We start from the raw sequence: 26,200 nt of genomic DNA on the forward strand, positions 1-26,200 counted from the left end.
GAAAGCGCGGCGGCGCGCGGGGCGGGCTCCCGGGCTCCGGCAGCGGCGGTTCCCGCCCCTGCGCAAGCCCGGGCCCCGCGGAGCCTGGTCGTTGGACCCCAGTCCAGGGTCTCGGTGGTGCGCGAGGCAAGATGTTGAGGCGCAGCTTGGAAAACCGGTAACAGCCCCGGGGCCCCGCTGCCCAAGGTGCCCCACACGCTAGGGCTTGGTAAGGGGAGAAGTGGAATCTCTCTTGGTGGGGCCTCCGCCCCGAATTCGGCCTCAGCGGCTGGGCCCTTCCCGCTGCACTGTGGGGCCTAGGCCTACCTCCCTGGGCTGCGGTGAGCCCCGGGGTAGCAGCCGGGCGACCGGGCTGAGCAGCCCTAGCAGCCTCCAGCCTGTAGCAACGTGGCGGCAGGAGCCGGGCCTCTTCGTGCGCTTTCCCTGTGGGGATGTTAAGGCTGGGCCCGAATGGGGACCTAGGGGAAAGGGAATCGGCCTCAGGAGAAACTGCAAAACGTCTGGGGAATATCTGCATATAAATTTAACGTGGAGATGAAGCCATCTTGTCCCTAATAAGAATGATTAGATTTTTTGTGTCATCTTTTTCTCTAGGGACGCTCAAACCAGACAACTGCAAAATGCTGTCACAAATGTGGAGAAGCATTTTGGAGAGCTGTGCCAAATATTTGCTGCTTATGTGCGGAAAACTGCCAGACTGCGAGACAAAGCAGACCTCCTGGTGAATGAAATAAACGTGTATGCCTCTACAGAGACCCCAAATTTAAAGCAGGGCCTGAAAAACTTTGCTGATGAGTTTGCCAAACTTCAGGATTATCGACAAGCAGAGGTATGGCGTGAGGTCACACCGTCATTGTTATGAATGAGGCCTGAAGTAGTGGATGAAGGAAACATGAAGACTCACTTGTAATCTTCAGTGGTGAACGTGCACTTGATGATAAACCTACCTTTTTATGTCTGTAACATTGTGTGAGTCTATTAAAGGGAAGCTTCCTGTGATTTTACCGTTTTCAAACTAAAACTTCAGGGTGTCTTGAATTTTCCCATTTCATTTTCCAACTTTTGGCCAAGGGGTGGCTATTACAGGGGGTCTTAAACATAGTGCCCATGAGAAAGAAAAGGAGCATGACTTGTGCCTTGTGGCCAGGTAAGTATAAAACATGTCTGGAGATGGAGGATGTTGGGAATGGTGGTGTGAGTGAATAAGTCATAAATGGACAAAAGATCCTTGCTGCTTCCATGCTGGGGGAAGTTTGTGGGGGCAGGGAGGGGAATAAGCACCGAGTTATATTGTGGATGCTAGCAAGTAGTGAAACTGTAGAGACTTTTTTTTTGCTGGTGGGGGAGAGGGAAGTTGGTTGTCATTGTTTTTGTTCCAAAAGCCCATTTTTTCCTTTAATGACTCATAAGCACTTTCACTTATATTTATTTTAGGTTTTAAGACACAGGTTAACTTGTCAGAAGTTGCCCAAATTAGCTGCATTGCTCTTTTGGCACTTTTCTCATCAGTGCTTTGGTCTTTTTTTTTCCCCTAAAGCCTAAAACAGAAGGCTCAATTATTAAAAAAAAAAAAAAAAAGACTATAATGATCTTTGAACCTATAATTGCTATTCATACAGAAATTTGAGCAGTAATTACATTTGGGTGTACTTTTTAGAAAACTTTAGTCATGTATTTCTTCTGTAATAAACAACTTTCAGTTAAACATAACTGGTGACTATTTCAGAAATCATGTTTGTTCACAGGTAATCCTAAAATTCTATGTTAGTCAATCATTTCAATGTCCCTTTCAGAAAATCTTTATGCTATTTATCAAAGAACAAAGTGAATTGATTCACATTTGTTCTCCTTTTTATTTCCCTTGCTTACCAAATGGTGGAAGTGCTAATGAACAATGACCAAAAGGTAGGCAACAAAAAGGAGAACAGAAAAAAAGACTTGGATAATCCTATACTGAGTAATCAGTGTATGGATTATTCAAAATGGTATAGACTAAACTATCCTGAATATTGATGGTTTTTACTTTAGGATTCCTAATATTTACATACTCAATGAGAACCTGATTTTCTTTGTTTTTCCTAAAATCTTTTAAAATGAAACATTCAGATACATTTTATTTAAAAATAAATAAATATGAAATGTACTCACTGATTAAACATGTATTATCAAAAAAGCCCTTTTCCTGCTACAAAAATAATCCATATTCTTCTTAAATATTTAAATACATGTCATCTTGTATTATCTATCCTGAAAAATATTTTAATGTTCAAGAGTTATTTTTCTTATGCTATGTACTTTCCTTTTTGCTTCAGTGTTTTCCACTAGTGCTGTTAGTAAAAGAATTACCCAATATGTGGTAAAAAATTGTAATGTTTCAGAAAAACTGTTTACTTCTAAGAGAGTACAACTATACAGTTTGACAGCTCTGGAACACTTGAGACCTTTTATCTTGTTCTCTATGCTTTGATAATTTACGAATGGCTTCCTAGAAAAAAAAATGCAGCTGATACAGTGGTCTCCAAGCATTCTTGACTTTTGAGGATTGTGTTGCTTTAAATATTTCCCACATTCTGTATCTTTCAGCTTTGCTTTTCTTGTCTGGAAGGTTGAGCTATTAATTTTGGAGAATATATACTCAAAGTATCCAACACTGAGCTAAACACACTCAAAGAGATAACTATTAAAAGTTGAGATGCCTTAAAATTTAGCCAAAAGCTCCATCTTTGAGATACAATGTAATACAGAGGTGATGGTATGGTAAGGATGAGCTCTTTGGAAACCTGAGACATTTTCTTGTCATAATGGGTACCAGGTCTTTTCTGTTTTGTTACTGAAAAGCTTAACAGTTTTTAATGTGCTTAAGTTTAGATGCTATACCTTAAGTAATTGTGGTGATTATTGAAGATAAGTTGAACTGTGAAATTTTAATTTAAAATTTTTTTAATTATTCTGTGTAATATGTTTAAACATCACATCTCTTATTTCAGAATTAAAATTTTGATCTGTGTTTCTTTTCAGTTATATTTTATAATAATTTTCAATAGGTTGAAAGACTTGAAGCCAAAGTAGTTGAACCATTGAAAGCTTATGGAACCATTGTAAAAATGAAACGAGTAAGTCAATTCATTATTTTTCTGTTGTTATTATTAAGTATTCTAGAGTATACGGTTTCTAAAAATGTTCTTTTAATGAAAAGTACAAAGTAGTGTTTTTTCATTTTTTTTACACATTCTGAAGAGTCATCATTTCCTAGAACTTTGAGAATAATGAAATATTTTTAGTGAGCTTACTAAGTATAAAGCATCATTTTGTTTATTGTGGACACTTTTAATACTTACAGTCATGAAGAATATATGAACAGAAATTATTTTACTAAATAAATGTAAGTTTATATTTTTGTTTTAAAGCAAATAATAACAAATGAAAAATGAGTGTGACAAAGTTTTATTTTTTAGTTGAGGTATATTGACATATTAGTTTTAAGCATACAACATAATGATTTGATATTATAGATATTGTGAAATAATCCCCACAGTAAGTCTAGTTAACATCTGTCACCACACAGTTACAGAAACTTTTTTTGTGAATAGGGCTTTAAGATCTACTTACTCCCTTTGCAACTTTCAAATGTGCAATGCAGTGCTGTTAAGTATAGTCACCATGCTATACATTACATTCTCAAAGTTCTGTTTTTTACATCAATTTTATTGAGGTATAATTTACATGTGATGAAACTGTCCCATTTTAAGTCTTCATTGAATTTTGACAAATGTATGTATACATGTAACTACCACCACAATCAAAATTGTTTATATACCTATACAATTGTATATATGTGGTTTTACATGGTTATTAGTTTTACATTGAAATTATCTTGTCTATGTCGTTATTTTTGAGAGGATATTAAAGAAACACATGTGTGCACTCTCACACAGAGATACACACTGATGACACAGTCATAATTCCAGTGGCAATGATGCCCAGATTGAACAAGATGATTCTCCCATTCTTAAAACAGAGTATGTTTTATTTCTAAAATCACAGATTATTATTAACAAAAAAATGCCTATTTGCAGGATGACCTCAAAGCAACATTAACAGCAAGGAACCGAGAAGCTAAACAGTTAACTCAGTTAGAAAGAACACGTCAGCGAAACCCATCTGACCGACATGTTATTGTATCCTTTGAATTCTAGTCGTTCAAAAAATATTTTGTAAGGTATGCAGTACAAAAGTAAATATATATGGAAATTATGCATTTCTACTTCTAAACATGCAGAGAATTTGAATATAGAGTTTGAAAAGAAATATGCATTTATGAATTCTCACTGTAGAATTAGGAAAACTTTAAAGAAAATACACCACTTAATTTGCTCCCCTTATGTTGTTTTTCACAATATGTATTTGAAAAATAAAACAGTCATAAATGTAGGTGTTTTTATAAAGAGTAAGTTCAAAATTATGAGATTTGTTTCACATGATAACTAAGTATTAATTATAAAATTAAAGATCTATCATTAATTATAATTTAGCAATTACCATCTGTCCTGCTTTTGAGAACAGGAAGGAAAATTTTATTTGCCAGTATAATTGCCTTTATCTTAAAACAGACAAAAAAACACGATGTGAAACCATAATTACAACTTCAGCCAAAACCTTGAGGAGACTCAAGAGTATAATTGATCCACAGCTGGACACTAAGTGATTTAGGTAGGAGTGTCTACTGTAAAGTAACGAAGTTCTTCTATTAAGAATAACTGTTTTCTCAAAGTGGATTGTGCCTTGTTCTTCGCTAAACAAAAGAACAGAAAATAGTGCCGTGGCTAACTGCCAGCACCTGGGATAGGTGCAGTTGTATTGAAAGTACTAACTTATCCCACTGCCTCTTTTTCCCATTCCTTTATGTCTCCTTCCTACTTCTTTAAGGTTTTTACTGCCCAGCTCAGCCAGAAAGCACATGAGGAGTGGCTCTTTGGGGGCATTTGAGGTTCCAGAACACCTCCATTCCTGAGGTGAACCCCTTGAGCAGTGATATGGGGCTGCGCCAATTGCCTGGTCCTCCTTCCTGTGGACCAAAGGTACATAACGCCCAACCTTGTAATTTAAAAAAAAAAAAAAAAAAGGGCAGCCACAGGGCTGGAACAGGAACATCTAAACAGTACTTGAGAGTTAAGATCTACAAACTGGAGATTATAAAGTCTAGGTTTTAAGTCAGTCAGACAAACCAGAGAATGATGGAAAATTTATGACTGACAAATAGGGACTAAGGGAGACACCAAGGAATGTCACTAGCTTTTGAGAATTAAGCCAGAGGTAAAGTTTCTATTGTTTTGTTTATACAAGAGTACATAAAAGCAGGAAAAAAGGTCACATCTGGAATCTGAGTGGTTGGCAAAGTTGAGTGAAGGGTATTAGTATTGACACTCAACACAGAAATGAATCTATTCCTAAAACAAAGATGTTAGAAAGATAACTTAGATGCCATTTTCTAAACACTGCTATGGAGGAAGCAGGTCTGCAGATTTATATGGGGAGAAAAATGCAACAACTGAATAGCTTATTGCTATAGGTGAATTGCTGTGCTCACTGGGAAGAAAAATCTGAATCCGATGGATTTTGACAACCCAGGACAAGAAAATAAAGTATAATCTACATATAAATGAATTTGATATAAATATATTCTATCATAGCATGACTTAGCATAGAATTAGCATAGGACGTGCATTCTATATGGGTAGTACTAATTCCATATCTATATAAATGTTTTTAATTCTCTTATTTATGCTTATGTGTTAAAAGTCTAACTCTAGAAAGCAATAACAATATCCACATGCAAAATAATACCCTGGAATATGATTATCAGTTTTGCTTCTAAATATAAATAAATTGAGTTTAAAAATTAAAACAAAAGATTTTTTTCCTGAAAGTTTGGACCAAAAACATGGGCGCACATTACACATGGCAAAGTACAGTAAAAATAAAATGGAGTAGTTCTGGTACAAGAGGATAAGGCAGAGAAGAATCCCAGGGTTTCTGCCTGCTGACCCCCAAAACCCCTGGTGGCTTCTGAACAAGCTGCCTATAACATAATTGGAAAAACATCAATCTGGCTCACCCTTTTGTAAGGCATTTTGCACTCATGAGTACTTCTATTAAATACACTGATACTCATAAAGTCATGCAGTATTTTAATCAAAACCATTTCCTACTCAAATCGGTACATTATAGAATCTTCAACAAAGGGAAAAAACAAATCTATACCCACTTTGTTAAAAATAGCTGTGTAACTTTGGGCAAGATGCTATGCTGGAATAAAAGGATTTGAGACTTTAAGAAAGGAAGAGTAGTTTTTGGAGGGTGGTAAATTAAGATACCTACGCTCCAGCTAGCGCTCTGTTTCCCCATTTGTTCCTCATTTAGCCAAATTTGCCTACCCTTCTGAAATTTAAAATGAACCTATTGATAAATGGTGAGGAGAAAGATATAAAAGTCAAAAGAAAATATTCACAAGTAAAGAATTGCATAAGTCGCATGTAATGAACAGTGTTAAGAAAGAATCTGGCCCTGGCCAGTGTAGCTTAGTGGATTGAGTGCCGGCCTGCAAACTGGAAGGCCATTAGTTCGATTCCTGGTCAGGGCGCGTGCCTGGGTTGTGGACCAGGTCCCCAGATGGGGCATGCAAGAGGCAGCCAATCAATGTTTCTCTACCTTTCTTTCTCCCTCCCTTCTCCTCTCTCTAAATCTTTTTTTTTTTTTAAGAAAAATTAGTCTGCTTGAAACTCTCATTAGTCATAAAAGGTTAACATGCATCAAATAACTAAGAAATTTTTCCATGTTAATGGATCTTCAAAGAAGCTCTATTTTACTTTTGGATTTCCTATGAAATTATATTTTTTAAAAATCCCCAGCCCAGTAATATAGAGAATTGTTTTTGATTACTAGGTATGATTAAAGTTAAATGTTTATATGGTTTTTAAAAACTTTATACCTTTTATGGAAAACTTAATATATATACACACACACAGAGTATTTTTAAATACTTAGTATCTTGAAATTGTGCTTGAATTAACCCAATTGTCAGAGTGTATACTCAGTATACAATTATAATTAATGTATAATTTAATTGTAAGAGTACATGATTTTAATTTATTGAAAAAAATTGTTCTCTTTGAAATGGATTTTTCCTTTATGAAGAATTTCAGTCACAGGTGGGTAATAAAGTGGTGTGTCAAGATGGATCCTTAGAGTAAACCATTTTACTTATTTCAATTTATATATTTTCTTGAAAAAGAAAGCAAGGGCTAAATGTCAGAATATTATGTGTCAAATACATTGATGACAAATGCAAATTTTTCCCATGGATTACTATTAAATGATGATGTGTGATACTTTTGAGGAAATATAGTACTAGCATAGGACTTAAAACTTTATTAGAAAGAAGTGAATCTGAACATTGGACTTTTAAAATCTGTTACTGTTTAAAAAAAAACAAATATTTTTGGTTAACTATTGTCCTAAAGAAAGACTTGCTTTTTTAAAAGAAATGCATGATTAAATTGGAAATGTTCTTCATTGTACAGTACTGTAGCCACTAACTGTATATGGCTATTGAGCTCTTGAAATGTGACTAGAGTAACTGAGAAACTAGATTTTAAATTTGCATTTAATTAATTTAACAATGAATAGCCACATGTGGCTAGATAGTATGAGTACTTATTAGAGTACATGAAGTATTAGACTTGTCATCTAATTTAGTAGTTACTAGTATATATATATGTCTTGTAATAAGTATTAACTAAATAGTAAAAGTACTATTGTTAGCTTATAATATACAAACAGAAACTTGATGCTGAAATAAATATTTGTAGTGTATATTCCACTCTACATGTTACAGAATTAGAAACATTGAATGCATTTGAAGAACTAGAAATTTGAAAATACTTAAATCACAGGCCCTTTATTTTGGGAGGAGATAGGGTTAAAGGGGAGAGAAATGATAAGTGGGAAAAAGAATGATAAATGGCACAGACAGTGAAATAGGTGAAAGCAGTAGAAAAATAAAGACAATTGTTTTTATAGTAAATCATCCAAGGGTGATGTAGGGAAAAAATGATTTTGTAGAAGGAAAGGGAGGAGTTTTGTTTTCTTTTGTTTGAGATCTTGAGTCATGCCACTTAATAGATTTAACATTCTTTATTCTGCATGTGCTTGTAATATAGATCATTCTATTTTATATGGCAAAAATATTATCAAACATTTACACTGTTATGCCAAAAAGCCAGTAGACTCAAATGAATGGATTCTGACTTACTTTTTTTTTTTTTTTTTCATATCTTTTGTCGGGCAATACTTCTGTAGGCAGAAACGGAATTACAGAGAGCTACGATGGATGCTACCCGAACAACTCGTCACCTGGAGGAAACTATTGACAATTTTGAAAAGCAGAAAATAAAGGATATAAAGGTAATAGAGTAGATGCTAAGGTACAAAACATGTTTTTAAACCTTACTTTATGTTTTAAATTTATGAAAAATTTAAATTACTCTGATTTTTTCATTACAGTTGCCATTCAATGTTATTTTACATGAGTTTCAGGTATACATCAGAGTGATTAGACATTTATATAATTTAGAAAGTGATCCGCCATGTGATACCATGTATAGTTATTATATCATTGACTATATTCCCTAAGCTATACTTTAAGTCCCTGTGACTATTTTTGTAACTACCAATTTGTACTTCTTAAAACCTTCACTTTTTCACCTTCCAGGATTGCAAATTGGTACAGCCACTGTGGAAAACATTATATAGGTTCCTCAAAAAATTAAAAACAGAACTACCTTATGACCCAGCAATTCTACTTTTGGGTATTTATCTGAAGAAATCCAAAACACTAATTCAGAAAGGTACATGCACCCTGTATTCATTGCAGCATTATTTACAGTAGCTAAGAAATGGAAGCAACTTAAGTGCCTATCAATAGATGATTGGATAAAAAAGATGTGGTACATACATACAGTGAAATAGCACTCAGCCATAAAAAAAATGGAGTTTACTATTTGGGACAACATGGACACATCTATTATTTCTTTCTGAAATAATTCAGACAGAAAAAGACCAATATGATTTCACTTATATATGAAATATCAAGAACAAAATAAATGAATGAAACAGAAACAGACCCATAGATATAGAGAATAAATTACTCTGATTTTTTAGCCCATATTCTGCATGAAAAAGTTATTATAAAAATATATCAAATGTTATTTTCTGGAAAAATAGTATAAAGGTTCTACATTACAAAAAGAGGCCAGATTTTCAATTTTTTATCACAAATACTATTTAATCAAAGAGAAATAATATTCATTATGCTTTTATGTATCAGGTACTGTTTCAGGCACTTTATATAAATTATCTTTTAATCTTTACATTAACTCCATGAAAATGAGCTGATATTAGCCATATTACATTAAAAAAAATTTGAACTATAAACCAATTATGCATTTTAAAAATCTGTGCTTCCCCTTCTAATACAAATACACTATTATTCTTTTTTAAATATATTTTATTATAAAAATATATCATGATTATGCTATTACAAGTATCCCAATTTTTCTCCCTTTGCCCTCCTCCTCCTGGTACCCCCTTCCCTCCAGCATTCTCCCCTTAGTTCATGTCCATGGGTCATGCATGGGTTCTTGGGCTTCTCTATTTCCTATAGTATTCTTAACCTCCCCATCTATTTTCTACCTACCAATTATACTTCTTAGTCACTGCACCTTTCTCCCCCTTCTCTTCCTTCCCCCTCCCAGCTGATAACTCTCCAAATGATCTCCATATCTACGATACTGTTCCTGTTCTGCTTTCCTTAGTTTGGGTTTGGTTTTTTTTTTAGATTCAGTTCATGGTTGTGAAATTATTGCCATTTTAATGTTCATAGTTTTGATCTTCTTTTTCTTAAATAAGTCCCTTTAACATTTCATGTAATAATGGCTTGGTGATAATGAATGCCTTTAGCTTTACCTTTTCTGGGAAGCACTTTATCTGTCCTTCCATTTTAAATGATAGTTTTGCTAGATAGAATAATCTAGGTTGTAGGTCCTTATTTTGCATCACTTTGAATACTTCTTGCCAGTGCCTTCTAGCCTGCAAAGTTTCTTTTGAAAAATCAACTGGTAATCTTATGGGAACTCCTATGCAAGTAACACTCTGCTTTCTCTTGCTACTTTTAAGATTCTCTCTTTAATCTTTGGCATTTTAATTATGATGTGTCTTGGCGTGGTCCTCTTTGAGTCCAACTTGTTTTGGACTCTCTGTGCTTACTGGACTATATGTGTTTCCTTCACTAAATTAAGGAAGTTCCTTCATTATTTTTTAAAATAGGTTTCAATTTCTTGTTCTTCCTCTTCTCTTTCTGGCATCCCTATGATTCAAATGTTGGTACATTTGGAAATGTCCCAGAGGCTCTTTATACTATCCTTTTTTAAAAAAAAAATTCTTGCTTCTTCTTTCTATTCTGGTTGAATGCTTATTTCTTCCTTATGTTCCAAACCACTGATTTGAATCCTGGCTTCCTCCCCTCCACTGATTATTCCCTGTAGATTTTTCTTTATTTCACTGAGGGTAACCTTCATTTCCTCCTTTATATTGTTGCCATACTCAGTGAGTTCTTTGAGCATCCTGATCACCAGTGTTTTAAACTCTGCGTCTAATAAGTTGCTTATCTCCATTTGATTTAGTTCTTTTTCTGGGGTTTTGTTCTGTTCTTTCATTTGGGCCATATTTCTTTGCCTTCTCAATTTAGCAGTCTCCTAGTATTTGTTTCTGTGTATAGGTGGAGCTGCTTTAACTCTGTGTCTTAGTAGTGTGGCCTATTGTAGAAAAGGCACCTGTTAATTGTATGGGGCAGAGCCTTAGGTAATCATCAGGGTGGGGCAACCCACTTCACTTTGTGGCTCTGTGCTGGGGGAGGGATCAGAGAGGGGACAGAGCCACTGCGTGGCTTCTGCAGGTTTGCCTGTCACTCACCCCATTTCCAGTCACTTCACCCACTTCCCTTATGCAACTGGCGCCCTTCCTAGCTATTGCCCTAGTGGTGAATCCCAGAATGGGTGGGTTTGGGGATGTTCTAAGTCTGTGCAGGTCCTTTAAATGGAGTTGTCTGAAGATCCAGCAGTTTCTTTTGCCACCCCAACCCCCACTGGTTTTTACAGCCAGAAGTTAGGGATTTATCTTCCTGACGCACCAACCCTGCGCTGTGCGGTCTGGCCTGGGGTGGCATTGCACACTGTCAAGGTTTCACTCCAGATTTTTATCCACCATATGTGAATTTGAGACTGTCCATTTCACCGCTGCTGCCACTTCTCTGCGCCACACTGCATTTCTGCCAGTCTCCATGACCGTGCCCCTCCTACCCGACTGGATGAAGGTGGCTTCTCTAAATCCTTAGTTGTTGGATCTAGTTGTAATTCTTTCTATGGTTACACAAGAAGGCAAAATGTCCTCATCTTGACTAAAGTCCCTATTATTATTATAGCACAAAGCTTTCTAATAACTACATAGTATCAAATAAATAGGGTAAGAATTGCTAACCATGTAAACTTGCAACCACTGTGATAAAGTGTCACAGAATTGCCTTATGGTATTGTAACACATTAATAGATATGAAAACTTTAGGATCATGGATTCCAGAAGGTCTTCAGTGACTTTTTCATAGGCATCTTGGAAAGATTTGGAGGATTGCTTATGACCACATTATGTCCTTCAAAACAAGTCATCTAAGGATGTTCTTATTGCAAATTTTCCTGGAACAAGTTTTAAAGAAAAGCATTTGGTCATTTTACAATTGTTAACAAAGAAAACATCCTGTTTTCATAAGTTATATTCTTATCAGTAAGCATGGTTTGCCACTTAATTATATCATTCCTCTCTACAATATGTAAAATAAAATCTATTTACACCTTTAATTTTTTTTTTAATTACCTGCCACAGTTCAAAGGATTTCAGAACTTTGCTTTTTCTGATAACCAGGCTCAAAGTTCTCTGGTTTTGCCCTGAGAAAAGTTTTTAAAGCCTCTCAATTCAGTCTGCATTCTGTTGGGTAACGGTAGATTGCTACACATGACAGGCATCTCCGGAAGCTGGCCTGAGACAAACATCTTTCCTGAGGTGAGAGAGTATGATGAGCAGATATAAACCTGAAAAATTAGAGTGAAGACTTGTGATGTATGCCTCATTTCACTGCCACTGAAAGGCTTCTTTAGTGATGGGAGTCTTCATTTCTGGCTCTCAGCAGTGTTCCTCAGGCCTGCAAAATGTTCTTTTACCCATGGCAGTCTGTCTCTGATCTTTGGGCTCACTTCAGTGTTCCTCCTGCATGCTGACTACCTCTACAGGTGCATTTAACACCAATCACAAAACTAGGGCAGAGTGAGTGAGTGCTGAATTCCCAACTACAATTCCTAATACCTGGGCTTTCCTGAAGCAATAGGACATGGAGAAAGGGACTGCACATTGGAGGGTGCACAGAGAAGGAAAGGGCTTCCAAGTTTTTCTTTGCCTTCAGTATCATGCCATGGAAAGAGGGAAGTCTCCTGATGGTCACAAAAAGACAGGAAGAAACCTACTTTTTTAAAAATTGAGATGGTACATCATATACCACACAATTAACCCATTTAAAAAGTGATGTTTCATGTGTTCAGATATATGCAGCCGTCACTACTCAATTTTAGACCATTTTCACATTTTCATCCTCTTCAAAGTGAAACCTAGTACATTTAGCTTTTACCTCCCTGTTCCCCACTACCACACTCCTACCGCAGCCCTAAGCAACCTCCTCTGCTCTGTCCTTTACTCCCATGTATGAATTTGGCTATTCTGGACCATTTCATATGAATGAAATCCTAAAACACATGATTTTTGTAACTGGTTTCCTTCATTTAGCATAATGCTTTCAAGCACGTTGTAGCATGTGTTGGTACTTATTGCCACATTTTACTTATCTATTCATCAAGTGATGGACATTTCTGGTGTTTCTACCTTTTGGTTACTATGGTTAATGATATTCATCAACAAGTTTTTGCATGGACATATATTTTTATTTCTCTTAGGTATATACCTAATTGAATTGCTGGATCCTATGGTAAGCTCTTACCATTTGAGAAACTGCCAGACTGTTTTCCAATGTAGCTGCACCACAAGTATGAGGGTTCCAGTTTCTCTGCATCCTCACCAATCCGTTCATTAGACTTTTTCCTTATAGTCATTCTAGTGGGTGTGAAGTATTTCACTGTGGTTTTGATTTACATTTCTTGCTGATGCTAACTGGCCATTTGTTTTTCCTTGAAGAAATGGCTATTCAAATTCTTCAGGTATATTTCAGTTGGGTTTCTTTATATTGAGTTATGAGTACTTTGTATATTCTGATAGAAGTGCCTTATCAGATGTGTAATTTGCATTTTTTCCTATTCTGTGGATTCTTTTCATTATCTTAATGGTGTTCCTTGAAGCATAATTTTTTACTTTTAATCAGTTTTATTTATACACCATTGCAATAGGATTTATATGTGTATAAGAGTTAAGGGAGTAGTACCTCTAAAACAGATCAAAATAGAATTATTCCAACAAAAGTTAACTCAGAACAGACTTCTCAGTGCATAAGTTTTAATTTTGACAAAGTCCATTGTATTTTTGTTATTATTGCTTGTGCTTTTAGTGTCATACTTAAGAATCCATTGCCAGATCTGAGGTTATGAAGATTGATGTTTTTTTTCTAACAGTCTTTATAGCTTTTGTTATTTCATGTCTTTGATCCATTTTTATACATGATCTGAGCTAAAAGTTAAATTCCATTTTCTTGCATGTGATGACCAGTTGTCCCAGCACAATTTGTTGAAGAGACTTTTCTTCCTCCAGTGAAAAATTTTGGCACCCTTGTTGACTTTTTAATAGTTTAAATATTTAAATAAGTTGACATGGTTTTTGTTTCAGGTCTCTCATTTTCATTGATCTATATGTCTGTCTTTATGCCAGTACCACGTCTTCATTAATTAGCATTGCTGTGTAGTAAGTTTTAAAATTAGGGTGTGAGTTCTTCCTCTTTGGTCTTTTTAGAGATAGTTTTGGCTACTCTGGATCTGTTGCAATTCAGTATGAACTTTGGACTCAGCTTGTCCGTTTCTATAGGAGGTTAGCTGGGATCTGATAGGGACTGTATCAAATCTGTAGGTCAGTTTGGGAAGCATTGCCATTTTAAGATTAATTCTTACAGTCCATAAATATGGGATGTTTTCCATTTATTTCAATCTTCCTTAATTTAACAATGTTTGTAGTTTTTAAGAGTGTTAAGTTTTGTGATTTCTTAAACTTTTACCCAAGTATTTTATAAATCTCCATGATACTGTAAATGAAATTGTTTCCTTATTTCATTTTTGAATTTTTGCAAATACACAGAAATACAATTTATTTTTTTAGTAGATTCCTTAGGATTTTCTGCATACCAGACCAGTCTGTCATATGCAACCTAAACTTTTAATGCTGACCACAACTCTAGTAAACTCCCAGAAATCAATACCAGAGTCTTTTACAGTTCTGAATCTCTGCTCTGTATGTTCTGCACTGCTCATAACTCCTACGATTTTTGAGGTGGGATTAAATCAACAAGTCCATCTGAATTTCAGTAGCATTTATCAGCAAGATAGCACAATTTCTAGGCAAAGACTTTTCATAGGAACCTTTCAAAGAATTTGTTCTCTGAGAAAAGTTGGTATGAAACTTAATGTACAGAATGTGGAAGAAAAATCACAGCCCCATTTGTTTCCCATATAACAGAAAGTCATCAGCTATATGGTGAGTGTCAAGAGAATCTCATACTTACAAAATGGATCTTGACCAGGGTTCACTCCTGAACAGATAGGGACAGGAATCCAGAGTGTGGTGAAGTAGTACACATGAGCAAGAAACATCTTCTAAATTTAATTTTTAGTAGCTTTGTTTTCCTTATAAAATCACCATAAATTTTTTAATGAAATTGAGAAAAATATAATCCCACTAATTAGAAATAATCAATTAGCATTTGGTTTATATCCTTTCATACTCTTTTACTATGTACATAGACACAAGAGATATGGTAATAACAAATTTTTAGTCTTTTACTATGTCACACATTCTAAGCATCTTATGTGGATAAACCTCATTTACTCTTCATGACATCATTGTGGAAACTAATATGGTTACTCCTACAGTTATATTTAAATGGGAACACACTAGCCCTGGCTGGTGTGGCTCAGTGGATTGAGCACCAGCCTGCAAACCAAAGGGTCGTGGGTTTGATTCCCAGTTAGGGCACATGCCTGGGTTGCAGGCTAGGTCCCCAGTTAGTGGCGCACAAGAGGCAACCACACATTGATGTTTTGCTCCCTCTCTTTCTCCCTGCCTTCCACTCTCTCTAAAAATAAATAAAATCTTAAAAAATAAATAAAAATAAATGGGAACACACTATATATAGCATCTTTTTCAAATTTAACATATCATGGATATATTTGTGCTAAGAAACAGATCCATATAACCTATTATTTTTAAACCTCTGTTCACAAAGCTTGAACTCTTTTACTTGCCTATAAAACCTTGTGTGAGTACCCCAATGTAACAATTAGTATTTTTAATAACCAATCTGATATTGTAGTGTCTTAGCTGGCATTTTAGTATTGTTGAAGCAGAGTACTTTTTCATCTATTTAATGACACATTTTTATTTCTTCCTTAAATTATTCACACTTGTCCTTAACCCACCTTTTTGAATGCTGGCATTTTTATTAATTTGTAGCAGTTTTTTATATTTATAAAACTAACCCTTTAAGAAAAAAATACGCTGCAAATGTATTTTCCCATTTTGTTGCTTATTGTGTGTTTTTGCCACCTTAAGAGTTTTATTTTTGTTTCAGGTCTATTAGTCTTTTTGGTTTCTGCCTTGGTTTCATGCTTAGAAAAGTTGTTTTCATCCTCAAGATTATATAAATATTTGCTTATATATTCTTGTTATTTATGTGATTTTTTAATATTTTAAATGTTTAACCTTACAGTAGTGTTTTGATGTGGTATGGGGGAGATATGTGACCTTATGCATAGAAAGTTCTTCTGACGTCATTTATGGAATAGCCTCTAATCTGGAGAGCTATCATTTCCCCTTTATTTGCCAAAATGTAAAAAGACCATTTATAACTTTTTTGTTAAATTATCCTGCTTCCTAATTAAACCAGATGGAAGTTTTAATACTAGAATAAGGAACATTTTCTAATTTAGCGGGTTTACTTCTTGAGCAATAAAAATACTTAATTTGTGTTGAGTACTTACTCTAAACTAATAGTCATACTATACTTGTTCTTGGATCAACTCTTTAATCCTTAAGACAATACCTATGAGGTTCATACTGTTATCCCCATTGTGTATATGAGGAAAATGAGGGAAAGGAGCAGAGTTTAATATTGCATAGCTGGTATGTTTCAGTCATGATTTGAACCCAGGTTTATTTAATCCAGAGCCCATATTTTTACCTACTCTGCTATCCTGCTTTACAGAATACTTGCAGATGGGTAAAGAATTTTTCAGATTAGCTTCCTGCCGCCCACCAATTAAAAACTGTCTTGTAGTCATACCAAATAAGTATGAAAAGGGGTAAAAAGGTAACTCTATCCCTGACCATACTGACCCATTCCAGATAAACAGATAATCTGAGATCACAGAAAAGTTGGCCATGTTTATTTGAGGAAAATTATTTCTAAATATGATTTGGTCCTAGAAAGTGACACACTGAAATCATCGTATTTCAAAAACATAACGCTTTTCCTTGTTCTTATATCATTTGCCATCTAATTTTATTGTTCCTTAAAATGTTATCCTCCTTTCTGCATGTTTTCAGTTATTTTATGAAATTCTAGCTAGAAATAAGAATATAACTAGCAGTTTTCCCTTCTCACTATCCTCAGGAATATAATTCTCCTCTATGATAATCTTAAGGCTTCATGGCTCTTGGGTCAAAATTCCAAATCTAGGATACTAGCTTAGCAGTTCCACTGATTCCCCATCAGTCTTTGACCCAAAAAAAATATATATATATAAATAAACACTATAAAAAATTAACAAGGCTTATAGAGGTGTATAATATAAATTTTGTCAAGAGATGAAAGTTTAAACCACAGAGGACTAAACCAAAGTATCAGAACAATTGAAAGTGAGCTTCTTCCTACCCCCATAGTAAATAACAGTCATTTATAGATTCAAAATACTTTAAACTGAAACTAAATTTTGAGATTGGAAGCTGCTAACAGGCTCAAAGTCAATCCCTCTTTTAAATGTGGTAATGTTCTCTTATCAGAGGATATGTATAAACAAAAATAATGTATCTTTCTTTAGCAACAGGCCTATCTACCTATTTCAGGGCTTACTTAAGAACTAAGTAAAATGTAACTCCTATAAATTGTTAGCATTGAAAAACTTAGTTCAGAGATGAAATTGCTTAAGAGATTTCAACCATCAGGAATTTAACAATAATAATCAAATATTTGAAAATTTTTGTTATTTGGAAATGATCATATATTCGACAAAGTTACCATAGTGGAGCAGATTTGCATTAAGCCTAAACTTACTGATTTAGGTGTGATAAATTTGGAAATATTTAGACTTCACTAGGTATAAAATAGTGTGGTGATCTATTAAAGATTAAGAATGTCTACTTATAAAATATTATAAAATAGAAGTTAATACCCACCTCACTCCAGTGATTTAAACTTCATTCCTTACTTGAGGCTATTTTATTTATTTCTCAGGTGCTTTTGTAATATAAGACAAATACCTCTTCTCTCTCCACATAAGTAAAGATAGACCTTAGAGATATAGTGGGTTCTGTTCCAGACCACCATAGTAAAGCAAGTATCACAATAAAGCAAGTCATAATTTTTTCCATTTCCCAGTGCATATAAAAGTGATGCTTACACTATACTGTATTCTATTAGGTAGACAATAGCATGGCGTCTTTTTTAAAAAATGTACATAAATTAAAACATACTTTATTGTTAAAAATGCTAAGCATCACCTGAACCCTCATTGAGTCGTAATCTTTTTACTGGTGGAGGGTCTTATCTTCAATATGTAAAAAAATGCAGTATCTGTGAGGCACAATAATGCAAAATGCAATAAAACAAATCCACATAAGTAAACAGATGGTCTCTAAATCCTCGACTCAAAAATTAAAAGTGTCTGACATTCTATAATGTGTATTCTCCACCTCCCTCTGTACTCATCTTAAACAAGCCTAAGGGCTTATTCTATAAGTCTTATTTTTTATTCTATTCAAACATTAGTTGTAGTTGCTAAAATACCAGCTTCAGAACTGAACTGCTTTATCTAATACTCATAGGCATGTGGTGACAGCATATAATGTTATACATTTCAGTTAGATTTTTTTTTATCACAAATGTCAATTACAAGGTATAAAGAGAACTAAAAACAGTAAGAGGTAAGTAAATGGTGATAGGAGATATTTTGTATAATTGGAAGGTTTTGCTGCAAAAGGTCTTGCAACTATTTTTTCATTTGCTCTGTAAAAAAAATTCCTGTGTATTTCATAAAATGGCAAGCATATAGTAAGGAATAACTTTACTACATTCACAATGCAATTTTTATATGATTGTTTAATTTCAAATTTTTGTGTTTTTCAGACAATATTTTCAGAATTTATCACTATTGAAATGTTATTTCATGGCAAAGCTTTAGAGGTCTTCACTGCTGCCTACCAAAATATACAAAAGATTGATGAAGAAGAAGATTTAGAGGTACGACTATGTCTGTCTAAGCTCACTTCTTCTATTAATATTGAAATATTTAAAAGACAGCTATTAGCGTTTTGTAGTAAAAATATCTTAAGTTAGAATACTACAGTGGTTAATTTGTCATTGTGTACAGTCCCAAATAGCTGAACTCCTATGATTTTTTATTTATTTAACTTTTCAAATTAACCATGGTAAAGTTCCAAGAATTAATTTCTTAATAGCTAGTAAAATGTAATCTAAATAAAGCCATTACATAAAATAACATATCATTTTGACTGGTAATAAGTCACTTTAGTGTGCTCAAAATAACATTCATTGATTTGAGCTAACATTTGAACGTTTACGCCATGCACAGTACCCAAAGCTGTACATGCAGTTCTCTCATTCACTCCTCAAACAATCCTCTGAATAGGTGCTGTTATTATTCTCATTTTATAGCCATGAAAACAGGTTTAGCTGCTTTAAATAACATGCCCACGGCCACTTAGTTAGTAAAAAGCAGAATCAGGTTTCTAGTCAGCTTTCTGTGACTTAATCTATAAGCTGTGAAATAAATGTAGGCATATATGAATGGCTTGCATTGTACAGATAGTTAAATGCAAATAAATCTGGCCAACTAACATTAAAGCAATTAAATATCAAAGCCTGGCAGCAATAAGCATATCTGAAGAGTATATAACCTACCCTCTTACCTTCCAAAAGAGAGGGAAAAAAACACAAAGTATTTTTGCTGAAATAGATAAAGTGAATATTCAAGACATACTTAGTACTTACTATTTCTAAAGAAATGAAAAAGGCTTTGTTTTCTCAAGATACAACCATCTGTATTAATAAGTAGTACAATTTGGGAGTGTCTGCCATTTGACAATTTTGAAGATTCCCCCAGTTTCTTTTTTACTAACTTCCACAAGCTTTTCACTGCTACACTGGTTCCAGTAAAACCCAATTATATGAAAAAAGGTACATGTTTAGTATGTGTAGCTTTCCAATGCCAAAACCTATAGCAGCAGTTTTATCAGTTACACATAATAATTATATTTACATTTACTGTTTGTCAATAGATGGCTTCCTAAGTGCCCACTCCTTCTAGATACTAAAGCTAAGATTTCTTAATTTTCATTCCTTTTATGGTCCTATTTTTTTAAATAGAATATCAAGCTTTTATCTTGATTTGTAAAATAAAATATCAAATGCTTATATAGTGATTATTTTGGGCCAGCTACTCATCTTATGCATTTTATTTTAATCCATCAACTTTGATAAAAGTACTTATTGCTCTCCTTTCTATGGATGAGAAAACTGAGGTTAAGAAACTTCCCAGAGGCTCCCATAGCTAGTAAGGTTAAGAAACTTCCCAGAGGCTCCCATAGCTAGTAACATAGCTGAGATCCAAATCCAGTAGCCTTATAACACTGTTTTTATCCTCTCTACACTACTATACTGCCAGAAGTGTGGTTCTTCATGAGTGACATGAACTATTTCCTGCAGAAACAATACTTCACTGAGTAACAGGTTCAAAATTGATGCCTTCTAATACCCCTGACATGCCATTTAACTGACACTAAAATTCCTTCAACCCTTCGAACCCCAAGATTTTCCTCCTCATTCCAGAGGCCCTAGATATCTTTTTTGTCACACCACTTCCCTTACAGCTTCTCTTGCCACTATTTTTAATCAACTAAGTAGCTTGTGTGAGGAGAGATAAACTAAAGATCTCAGGGCTGTGTGGTATATCTGTTTTTGCGTATCACTTCCCCACTTTCTAAAGGGAAAATATTGAGCAAGTTAACTTTTTCACACTTCAGCATCCTTATCTCTAAAATGGAGGTACTTACAGTATTTACCTCATAAAATGTTCATTCAACAACTATTTATTGAGCACCTGTTATATACCAGGCACCATTCTAAGTGCTGAGGACTTAGCATTTTAAGTTAGAAATGTACTTCAGACAATAAAAAGTATACATACTGTATAAGTATTTAAGTTTTATAATGTAATCAGTCTCATAGGGAAAACATACAGTGTGCTGTGAGTGTAATGTCATGGAGGACTCCAAATAGTATGAAGCATCAAAAGAATGATTTAATTAGAAGTTTGAGGGATGAGTAGGAGAATGCCTGGCAACAACTTTCAGAGAGAGAGATGCAAAGGTTCTGAGGCATAACAAATTATAGGTACAAACTATTACTATTATGCCATACAGAAATTGTGGAGAAGAGAACAGTCTGCAGAGTTACAGGGCCAAGGGAAGTAAAATTATATCAAACAGGTACCAAGAAGAGGAATGATCTTTTAAAAGCAAGGTTTCTTGGAAATAACTACAGGAAATATACAGAGAAGGACAGAGAAATAACTTGATATTCTTCTTAGGTAGTCCGTGCTTATGAGAACTACCAAGACTTATTCTGACAGCACTTAATTTTTCATAGTTAGGCATCTAGCTGTATCACAAATCATCTTACCTTATTTGTTCTTCACATAAAAAGTATTCTCTGGCCCATTTGTTCTGTGCAACTACTTCAGAGCATATTTAGATCTTCAGACTCACTCCTAGAAGAGATCTTGGGCCATACTGGAAAATGCATTATTGCCAATCTGTAAATCTGTTGTTTTGTAATGAGATTCATTTTAACTGGTTTAAAATTTTAAACCAAGGGTGTATATTGCCTTTCAGTTCCTATTCTTAACTTCATTTTGCTAGAAAAGTTTAAAAAAATCTTATTCTAACAAAAATATATCCCTTCCAAATTCCTGTTGATAAATGAGTCATCCAGCTTTTATATCACACCAACATGCCAGTGTTCCATGTCTGGCACCAAACACAATTGGGTCCTCAGTAACCTGTTAAATAACCTAATTAGCATGCCTGAATTGCCCTAAAACACAAATCTTGCCTCTTGTGTTAAGTTTCACCCCTTGATTCCTTTTTTGTTCCATACTTCTCTAAGGTTTAAAGAAATGCATATAGACATCCTCTAGTTTGGGTCTCCTTCCCCCCTCCCCAAAACATTAGAATTAAGTTCATAGTAACATCATTAATTTACCAGGTCACTGTCTTAAGCTTGGAAAGATAAAACACGACTCCTTACATTAGAAGAACTTAAAACCAGTTATGGAGACATAATTACAAAACAGTGAGATGAAGGCTGTATTAGGGTATGAACAGTAGGAGCTATTGACTAGAGAATAGGAGAAAGCAAAAGATGGAATTTGACTTGGCTTTTGAAAGTTGAGTGAATTCCAGGATGAAAAACCAGCATTGCAAAGTCAGAATATAACATGTTCCGCATGCAGGCATATAGGCTAGAAGTGAAAAGTGATAGGTAGATTTGGGTGATCTTAAGCTGTGGATGTCACCAAGACATCTGAACTCTGGGTAGTCAGGAGCCATATAATATTTTGGTATGGGATTCATATTTTGATGTTTAGTAAGGTCATTCTAAGTAAGCCATAAAGGAAAATATGTAGTCAAAAATTAAAACAGAAGTACAGTCAAACCTGTTTTCAAACATCTCCAATCTCAAACAGTTCAGTAACAGATTCCACTGTACCTCAAGGAATTTAGGCAGAATGCTCAGGCTTCTAGCTTGGTCTACTAAATGTATGGTAATGTCTCTCATTGTAAAGGTCAATCTAGAGCTACACTGTCCAGTGTAGTAGCCAGTAGCCAAATGTGGCTCTTTAAGGTTAAAATAAAAAATTTAATTTCTCAGTCACAGGAACCACATTTCAAGGGCTCAGAAACCACACACGTGGCCTCTTTGGACAGCCTAGAACAGTAAGCATTTCCATCATCTCATTAAGGTCTAGTGGACAGTGCTGATCTTAAGAGAATAGAAGGCAGCTGGGAGCATAAATACAGCCATCAAAAGAGGTCCATAGAGAACTGGTTGAAGGGTAGCCAGTAAATACTATAGGTAAGATTTTCAGAGAAAGGTGTCAAGAAAAGGAAAAGTGGCCTAAAGGAAGTTCTTCAAAAATATTTATGGTGCAAGGAATAAAAGAGAAGATGTGAAGTAATAGAGCAAGTGCACATGAAAAGTTGAGTGAAGGCATGCTTTGGGAAGTAAGTTTCAGTGCAAGGTCAGTGAAGATGACAAAACAATGACTGGTGATTTTTGCAAGAGCAATTTCAGTGGAAGGTAAAAGCCTAATTATAGTTTACTGACAAATGAATGGAGAAGTAGAATATTAGAGAATTTTTTTAAGGAATAAAGTTTTATCTTAAAGTAAATAAATAAAAAAGAAAAATTGATTTTGAGTTTGTTTGCTTTGGGAGGGAACTATACAGAGAGAAAGCTTTTATTTGCTGGTTTGGTTTGAGGTTTTGGACTAAGGAAAAAAATCACCTTGGAAAGCGTCAAAATGACATTTACTTTAAGGGAAAAAAAAACATGAGGTGAAGAGTTAAGGAAAAGGGGAAGGAAGTTGAAGAAATTCACATCTGATAACCTTACCTTTTAGTCTACATATTAGAGAAATGGGGCAAAATAAAAGATACATGTAGGAAGGCTTAAAAAGTGGTAAGATCTGGAACCACAGCTTTAAGGAAAAAGAATTGACAAGTAATGGCAATCCAGATCCTAGTGAGATTGGAATCCATAAATTATAGTGGGTCTACAATGGAGTTATATTGGTAAGAGCTGAGGATAGGCACAACAGAAAGAATCAAAGGTGTGCTTTGCAGCCTTCCTGCTGGCTTGCATATTCTTTTGAGGTGTAAACTTTCCCATTTCCCCAGCAAAATCTCTCAAGTGTCAGTTTCAGGATCCATCATTATCATATATTGTTCAAATAGAATTTTTTAGCTTTCAGCTTTACAACTTAAAATATTTAATTTTTTGTTTTGAGTTTATAATAAATAATTGAAATTTTATACTGGGGGATAGGGGTTGGGGAAGGTTACTTTTAAAAGAATCTTAGCCCTGGCTGGTATGGCTCAGTGGATTGTGTGCCAGTCTGTGAACCAAAGGGTCACAGATTCAATTCCCAGTCAAGGCACATGCCTGGGTTGCTGGCCACATCCCCAGTAGGGGGCACACGAGGCAACCACACACTGATGTTTCTCTCCCATTCTCCTTCCCTTCCCCTCCCTAAAAACAAATAAAATTTTTAAAAACATTAACTAAGAGGAATTTAACATGGCTTTCTAGATTTCCATTATTTAATGTCTACTTTATAATGTTTTATCATTGCAACAGGTTTTTCGAAATTCTCTGTATCCACCAGATTATTCATCTCGTTTAGATATTGTAAGAGCAAATTCAAAGTCACCTCTTCAGAGATCTCTGTCAGCTAAGTGTGTATCTGGAACAGGACAGGTGAGCTAGAAACCATAACTTTAAAGAATTTGAGCTGCTGCCGTTGGAATTGTTTAGTACTAAAAATGTTTCCCTTAAATCGTATGATCTCATGTAACTTATCCTTCCTTACCCTCTTAGACATAATGGTACCAGACTGCACTCCGTGCATCTGTTATTTCTTTTATTATGTTTTATGCAGTAACACATACTATTCTCTAAAGCAGAACCTTCAGAGCCAAGATACAAAGGACAGGAGAATGCTAATCTAGATTTGTTCTCTGGTATAATATGAAGAACAGAGATTCTAAAGTCAACCTACTTAGAGTTTAAGTCCCATTATAATGACTTACTGGAAATTATACCTAAAAAGTGCCTTTCCTGGACATTACCCATAAATCCAGAAGCACAGATCTTTAGGTAAAGAGCCAGTTTTCTCAGTCTATATCCAGAAAGCCTGAGTTACCAGGTATATAGAACAGGAAGGGCTCAACAACCTTCTTCTCTAAGGGACCACAAAGGAAAATAATAGATTTTGTGGGCTGTACATATGGTCTCTGTTCCATCTAAGAGCAGCCATAAGCAATACATTTAAAAAAAAAAAAAAAAACAATAAATGGCTGTGCTGTAATAAAACGTTATTTAAAAAAAAAAAAAATGCAAACTAGGCCATGGCTGGCCAATTCCTGATCTGGAGAGCTATGTGTTTTTCATACCTTGCCTTCAGAATTTAAAATTGAGCAAAATATTTTCAAAATAAAATTTTTAGGTAAATATGACCCAACACCTTCTGTTTTCATCTGTCCTCTACATTATCTACTTACTACTTTATATTCATGCATCTCTCCCCTTAAACAATTTACCTTAAGATTCCAACATTAAATGACGTACACATATATTACATAAGTTTAGTATTCCAGTACCTATGAAGTTCTGTGTGACTATTTAGAGTTAATGATGTTACACCTAAGTTAGATAACATCTCCGTAGCATTGGAGAATACATTACCCCAGGGTTTCTCAACCTCAGCACTATGGACTAAGAGCCAGATAACCTGGTGATGGAAGAGGTGGTACTGCCCTGTGCCTTGTAAAGATGTTGAGCAGCACCACTAGTCACTACTGAAGAGATGCTACACACAGAAGCACACACCCCCATTTGTGACAATTAACAATGTCTCCAGACACTGCCAGATGTCCCCTGGAAGGTATAATCACTCTCAGAAAGGTTTAGAAGAAGATGACAAAGTGATAACAGTCAGCATTTAAAGCTAAGTGGTGAATTCAGACTGTCGATTCCTTCTATTTAAGTTACTCTGTTTTTAAAGTTTACTATTTCAACTGCCTCCTTGAAATATCCTTGTGCTTTTGCCATCCCTTTGATCATTCTCAACGCTTTGTGACCCAAGAATTGTTTAATTTAAATTTTTTTGACATTCATAATATACTGAGACTATACTTTTTTCCGAAAGTATTTTGTTATTGAAGTACTGACATCCAACTGGAATGATTTTCAATTTTTATTCAAAAAATAACATGAATGGAAAGCCTTTTGACTGGTTTCCACCTAAAAATGTAGTAACCCATAGGGAATTTTCATTACTAAAAATCATTATTTATGGACACTTTTCTGAAGTATTTGTTTTATGTGCCCTTTTCTGTGAGGGCATGTTTAAAATACCAAGCATGTACAAACATACATTTTTTAAAATGTTTTCTTAACAGGTATCCACCTGTCGACTAAGAAAGGATCAACAAGCAGATGATGATGATGAAGAGGATGAAGACTTAGATGTAACAGAAGAAGAAAATTAGTTTATGAGGACAAAGATGTAACAGAAGAAAATTCATTTTCTTAAGTAAACTTCACATTTCCATTTTTATCTTAAATGACTTGGAATCCAAAATCACTAAATTTTAAAACTTTATACTGGTTTGATACATTAAACCTCAATATGAAATCCTACTGGAAATGAAAAATAAAGGAAATTTATGCTGACAAAAATTAAGGCTTTAAAAAATATTACACACCAGTCATTTTAACATCCTGTCTAGCAGTATGTGATCTTTTTGTATA

General features: G+C 34.7%; 1 protein-coding gene across 2 annotated transcripts; it reads left to right on the plus strand.

Annotated features, from left to right (window-relative positions):
* Positions 1-26,128, plus strand: CIBAR1 (CBY1 interacting BAR domain containing 1). Of its 2 annotated transcripts, XM_045860757.1 has the most exons (9): positions 1-157; positions 595-829; positions 3,045-3,113; positions 4,077-4,178; positions 7,203-7,208; positions 8,359-8,463; positions 18,713-18,826; positions 24,026-24,145; positions 25,849-26,128. In XM_045860757.1, exons 1-9 carry the CDS (start codon positions 132-134, stop codon positions 25,936-25,938), a joined length of 867 nt encoding a protein of 288 aa, XP_045716713.1. In that variant the 5' UTR covers positions 1-131; the 3' UTR covers positions 25,939-26,128. The 2 variants fall into 2 exon arrangements, with proteins under 2 accessions (XP_045716713.1, XP_045716714.1); XM_045860758.1 differs by lacking the exons at positions 4,077-4,178; positions 7,203-7,208.
* The last annotated feature ends 72 nt before the right edge of the window (positions 26,129-26,200 follow it).

Source organism: Phyllostomus hastatus, unplaced genomic scaffold (genome assembly GCF_019186645.2).
Source record: "Phyllostomus hastatus isolate PE091 unplaced genomic scaffold, TTU_PhHast_1.1 phas_scaffold_21, whole genome shotgun sequence".
NCBI lineage: Eukaryota > Metazoa > Chordata > Mammalia > Chiroptera > Phyllostomidae > Phyllostomus > Phyllostomus hastatus.